This window comes from Triticum urartu, unplaced genomic scaffold, assembly GCF_003073215.2.
Source record: "Triticum urartu cultivar G1812 unplaced genomic scaffold, Tu2.1 TuUngrouped_contig_8454, whole genome shotgun sequence".
NCBI lineage: Eukaryota > Viridiplantae > Streptophyta > Magnoliopsida > Poales > Poaceae > Triticum > Triticum urartu.
Window position 1 is genome coordinate 1,388 of NW_024119405.1, and position 6,587 is coordinate 7,974.

General features: G+C 44.7%; 1 protein-coding gene across 1 annotated transcript; it reads left to right on the forward strand.

Moving 5' to 3' along the window:
- The first annotated feature begins 3,699 nt into the window (after nucleotides 1-3,699).
- On the forward strand, nucleotides 3,700-5,395 carry LOC125531935 (protein IN2-1 homolog B-like). The gene is made up of 7 exons (XM_048696146.1): nucleotides 3,700-3,749; nucleotides 3,936-4,065; nucleotides 4,147-4,245; nucleotides 4,328-4,439; nucleotides 4,551-4,627; nucleotides 4,752-4,859; nucleotides 4,965-5,395. Exons 1-7 carry the CDS (start codon nucleotides 3,700-3,702, stop codon nucleotides 5,028-5,030), a joined length of 642 nt encoding a protein of 213 aa, XP_048552103.1. The 3' UTR covers nucleotides 5,031-5,395.
- The last annotated feature ends 1,192 nt before the right edge of the window (nucleotides 5,396-6,587 follow it).

Below are 6,587 nucleotides of genomic sequence, written 5' to 3' on the forward strand. Positions count from 1 at the left end.
CATTGATTTGGTGTTAATGGGTGATGTTAGTGTCTGTAAATTGTTTTGGCTTGTCCTTTGACTAGTGGTACTGACAAGTAGGTTTGGTACTTTTTTGCATGGAAGTAAGGTTGGAATTAAAAGTTCAAGCTCATGAACTAAACGAGTAGCTCGTGACTGAACTTCAAATAATTGTTGAATGGCTAGTGTTGATTTTTAATCTGTGCTCATTAAAAGACCGAAGTTAACAACCCCAGTCCTGAAAAATACACCTAGCCCATTTGGCCCATCATGCAACAAAGGCATCAACCCAACAAGGCAATCTTGCTTGTTCATGCCTACCAGCTTCGTTTAGTGCATAAAGCATGCGATGTGGATCATGCGGGAGAAGTTGTGCTAGAATATTTATTATTACAACTAGTTGAACAATGTGTGGTCCTTGGTCTGGGAAATTCAACGGAAGCAAATGCTATTGGTTCCTGATATTTCTAGTGGGAGAGAAGAAAGTTAGTGCATAATGAAAAGGTCCAAGAACCTAAGTTCGTAGCAATGTGAATTAGAGATTTTGGTTGCTAACTATACTATGGTGAGTGATGCAAAGGCAATGATCAAGCGACATGGCTGGGACAGATCAAGAAGCAACTATGTGAATATAAACGTGGATGGGGCTTTTGATCCAGACTTAGTTAGGGGCTGGTATGGCCCTGTTATTAGAGACTCAAATGGTAGATTCGTCGCGACAGGAAATGAGGAAAATCGATTGGTGCGGAGATGCCTTATAGTTGATGCACTGGCCGTATGGTTTGGTCTCAATTTGGCTACTACAGTCGGGTCTAACTGCGTAGAAGTGATAGAGGCAATGCAGAATGGAGGTCACTCATTCCTTCTATTGGCCGCAGTTTTTGATGATATATATCATCTTGCGTGTGATTTTTCACATATTTATCTTTGAGTATGTTCCAAGAGAGACTAATTGTGTTGCCCATCATTTAGCAAAATTAGTTAGAAGTAAGGTGTGTGCGGGGTGGATGGAAGATCCACCCGTAGATATTGTTGATACTCTTGTAAAAGATAATATGGTGATCATTTTATAATAAAGAGTAATTTGATGTAAAAAAAACTTCGTTTAGTGCCAAAAATCTTACAAGCCTCGCTCTTTAGCTCTCAAGGTTATGTCCACGCAGCACATCTCCACAGAAGCTAGCAGAGAATGCGGAGTACAAGATGCAACTTGAATAGTATGGGGGTGGAGGGACGTCCAATGCTTCTTGACGGTAGATGCAACTAAGTTGCATCCTTCTACGAGTCGGGGGAGCCAAGTCCTAAAAGAACACTTCTTTGGCGACGTTGACTGGCGGAAGCCACAACAGGCTCAAAGCTAAAAACGCGTTGTCACCAGACTGGTTCTTATTCTAGCATATGCGGTATTTTATGACTGCATATAAATCTAGAACACGACATGGACGTATTTGGTCGTTTCCTAGTTGCTTTCCTTTCGGCACGTGCGACGACTCGCTGCACACGTCCAACACAGTTTGTGCAGATATGATTTGTCCTGATGTCTCCCAGCCCAAACTAATAGACAAGCAGTAAAAGATAGCACTAATCTCCTCATCGTGTTTGTACATCCAGATAGATTCAATGTGGAGCCACGAAAGTATTTGTTTAGAAGTTAGAACTACCATGCGGTTTGAGACTGGAGGAACGGCCGAGGATAATATCTTGTATAAATAAGGAGAAGGGCAAGTATGATGATGCAGTTTGGACGTACGAGCACCCACTAAATCTAGGGCACCACGAGTCTAGGGTTCTGGACCACACTTTTCTTTTTGAAATTAACTATTGAGTACAAGCAGGAATACATAAAGAATACCTCGGTCCTTGGTTTATTGCTTTCACCCCAGAGAACATAGTCATTGTCATGTATTACTTCGGTCTTGTTTTATTGGTCCTCTTTGTAATTTGTGCTAAATTTTAACCAAAGATTTAACTGACAAAAAATTAGCGCATGTCAACAAAAATTATATCGTTGGATTCGTATTTAAACATAGTTTTCAATGATATAATTTCTTGTGACATGCATGAACATTTTATTAATTAAATTTATGATCAAAATTTGGCACAAAATATAACTGGGACCAATAAACCAGGACGGAGATAGTATAACCATCTTAGGTCAGACCTAAGCTTTCACCCCAGATCCCGAGAGAACATGATCATTGCCATGTATAACCATCTCAGGTCAGACCTAGGCTTTCACCCAAAAGCTCGAGACCGGGTGCTTAGAAGCACCACCATCAAAGTCACTTAGGTGTTTACGCCATCACTTTTGCACGATCCCAGCAGCTAAATGCGATGCGACCACCTCCGCTGCACAACCATCCCTTTGCGTCAAGTCCTGATCCATAATTTGCATCTCACCGCCACAGTCAACCACTGAATCTTCAAAGATGAACACTCCTAATGTTTTTGCAGTGACCACCACCATCGTGAATCTATAGGAGTTTGTTGCAGCACAATCAGCAGTCACCTCAGCCCGCCAACCGGATTTAGATCACCACCAAGCCATAGACCATATAGTCGCCGACTGGGCTGAGAACCTGCCAGATGTAGCTATCGGAGCCTGTTGAGAACCTACCAGATGTAACCTAGCGGAAGTACGTCGCGCGTAGGCGCAGTACCACACCAAGGCTAGCCGCAGCCGCTCGACACACACAGAGAAAAGTCCCCCCCCCCCCCCCCCCCCCCCCCCCCAAAAAAAACATGGCGACATGGTCATAAATATGGTCTCCTGGTGATGTTCCACACCCTTTATGGACTATTGAGATGTCACATAAGTATATATATACACGAACACCATGTTTATAGTCACTCACCCAAATTCGGCGCGATGAGGAATATTAAGAAGGGGGACTCTACAGCGGCTAGGGTTTCTCCTCCTTAGCAGCCAAGAAGGCGACGCGGGGGCCAGCCAGGATAAGATTGCAATGTGTGCCTAGTACAGTGTGTATCTTAAAAACTGCCCATCTTGCAACGCACTTTTTATTAGAAACATCTTGCAAGCACTTAAGTACCGGTTGTTGTTTAGATTGCAGTAATGGAAAACATTACTTAAGTGGAGAATAAAGGGTAGCAGCTGCATTTTTTTGGTAAACTCATTAACATTTCTTATTGTGAACTTCTTTAATTACACTTAAAAAATGTGACCATAATTGTGCAATGATTTTTAATCACAGTTTTGATCAATTTCAAACAATTTTAATCACGGTTCGAAGCTTGTCATGTCCTGTAGATTTGGGGTTGCCAGGAGTGGCAGAGCTTCGGTTTTTTATTTTTTGTGATGCCCGTCCCAAGTCCCAACGCCCTTTGTTCAAAGCAGTCAGTGGCCAAATCCTCCTTGAAACCGTTGACATGGAAATGGAACAATTGCACATGGCTACAAAAAAATACGAAACCATCTTCGGACGTCTCTCCGGCTAGCCTCACGTCATCATTGTTATCACGAGCAGGCTCGAGGATCTTTATCAGAATGGAATAGTACTACTTGCAACGAGACTTGGAGACGGTCAACACCGAGATTGGTGGTACAGCAACGTAGGGAATCGACGTTAAAGATACTCTCTCCCCCTTGCATCCAACTGATCTTGTCTCTAGCTAGTCTCGTTCTTCCATCCCACCGCTGTTACATACCACTGCCAGTTGACCCGCACAGCACTCGCCATGGCCCTGAACCGCGTCACCATGGCCGCCCGTTCTGCCGTACCGGTCATGTAGGCGCACAATTTCATGCCTTTGTTCTCGATTGACTCTCTCGGCCTCCTAATGAATTCAGCATTCGCAGCTCCGCCGGAGAAGATCACCCCGCTGACCTGACCTCCGCCTCCTCCGAGCCCCCTCCCCTCTTTGACGGCACTAGCGGGAGTATTGTTTTTTCAGTTTAGAATGGTACCCTGATAAATTTTGAAGAATCTTCTTCCTTGGCATACGATTCCTGTCCAGGGCTTGCAGGACACGATCAAAATAGTCGCGCTAGATCTCGCGGACAGGCCAGCCTGGTATAAGGACAAAGTCTACACAGAGAACAAGGTAGTACTATGATTCTCTCAGATTTGCACTCTAATAATTTCTCTTCATGCCCACATCTCTGTATATATGTTGGACATACAGGTGCCTGCCCTGGAGCACAACAAGCAGGTGATAGGGGAGAGCTTGGATCTGCTCAAATACATCGACAACAATTTCGATGGCCCAGCATTGCTCCCTCATGTAAGAGACAAACACCCACGTTCAATCCCCGTATGGTTTTAGTGGAACTGAAGTTTGTGTTCGTGATATGGTAAACAACCAGGATTCTGCGAAGAAACAATTTGCCGAGGAACTGCTTGCGTACAGCGACAGTTTCAACGCCAGCGCCTTCTTCTCATGCCTACGCTCCAAGGGAGATGTGACAGACGAAGCTGGTAAACAAATAGAACAGAACAGTGCTACTTACAACATGTTTGTTTGTTTGAGAAGTTCTACGTTTAAAGGCTGCATGCAGTCTGTGCTCACATTGCACCTTCTTTCATTAGTTACTGCTGTTGATAAAATAGAGGCTGCCCTGGGAAAGTTCAGCGATGGCCCTTTCTTCCTTGGCCAGTTCAGCTTGGTATGTGTATGTCACTCCATCAGGGGTTCCCTTTCCTCTGTTCATGGCCAAAGTTCAGAAAATATTTCAGAAGAATAATGTTTTTTGAAATACATGGTTTTGTTGTGATATATATTCTTTGTAGGTCGACATTGCATATGTGCCATTCATCGAAAGGCTTCAGATATCCTATTCTGGCATCAAGAACTACGATATCGTTGGGGGCAGACCCAACCTTGGCAGTTTCATCGAGGTATATTCTGGATAATGCTAGATGAGTTATAATTTACTTCACATATCCTACTCTGCGGTGTTATCAGTGGGTTAGCTAGTTATATGCCAATGTTGAATGTTGCAGGAAGCCAACAAGAGATCAACGCGTATACACAAACCAAACTGCACACACAAGTTTCGCTTCATATAATCAAAGAGAAGTTTGGAGTACGTTATCTTGCAATTTTTTAGCGTTGGATCATGCCATCTTCCAACCTCAACCACACATACACTTCGACTTTGACTTTTAGATTCCTTAATGATTGTGGTGGCCAAGGAACAACGACCAGGAAACAGCTTCAGAATTTTATGTAGCAGATGAATACACAGGAGTGTTTTCGCCTGTTGAATGTTGTGCCATGCTGTTAGAGAACAAATATATAAACACGATCGTACCGTAATCTTTCCTTGCCAGGTGTGCTTGTCATATCTGTCCATATCTGAAATTGCATATCACCAGTAGATCGTAATGGCGGTATTGTGTAAGCCCTATTGTTTGTCCATTGAGCTATAAAACCTGGAGCCTTGTGGTGTACAATCATAAGTTGTTTCCCCCGAAATTCTCTCTCCTACCAATATCTCTTTCATGGTATCAGATTGGATCTCATTCCTATAGAGCTTCCTCCGCTTCCTCTCTCGGCAGACACATTAGAAATTCTCACATGACGAGGACCCTGTCTTGGTTAGTGGTCCACAACATAGATCTTCATTGGTATACCTGGACATATCACTTCCAGTAGCAAATCATAGTTGGAACAACGAAGACAAGTTTAGTTTGGAAGTGTAATATTATCGAAAAGAGTGGTACATTTTTTTGAAAAGAAGGACGTATCCCTGGCCTCTGCATCTGGGCGATGCATGCAGCCATTTTATTAATTATTCACAAAGTCCTGTAAGCCTGAAGCAATCATCTTGGCAACACCTGTCGCTACTCCTATCCCCGTGATGAAGGAGTGTCGAATGTCCGAGACTAATACCAAACAGACATCGCACCAACACCTAATATCTAATGTTGGATGCCCGTCCAAGCCTACCTGGACTGGGTTACACAACGGTCCGGCACACTTTCAGTGGGCAGCACATGCGCATGCTGCAAAGGTCGTCACCTCCTTCATCCATCGATCCATCCTCAGATCAGATACTAATGCATTGACCTTGCCAAGACTCTCTCCCATCGACGCCACCACGACACCAAACAGCGTTGTCCTCCTGCACGAGTCCATCGCCACCCATGGGATGCCGAGTCTTCATTGCAACAAGCCGCCGAGATCTGCCGCCATCGATGTGTAGGATGAAGCACCGCTCCACAACCTACCAACACCCAACCACCAATCTATCCACATATCCGTCCAGCAGATGAATGCCTCCAAATATGATGCCCTCACGCGGGTGACGACAAAAACTTCACCATCATCCGATCCAGGAGGCCCCTCAACGCCTCCAACGAAGGCTACGACACCCACGGGTGACGCCGTTAGTGCTAGCTGTAGGATGAAGCACCGCTCCACAACCTACCAACACCCAACCACCAATCTATCCACATATCCGTCCAGCCGATGAATGCCTCCAAATATGATGCCCTCACGCGGGTGACGACAAAAACTTCACCATCATCCGATCCAGGAGGCCCCTCAACGCCTCCAACGAAGGCTACGACACCCACGGGTGACGCCGTTAGTGCTAGCCTCCTCTAGATCTGAGGTTTCCC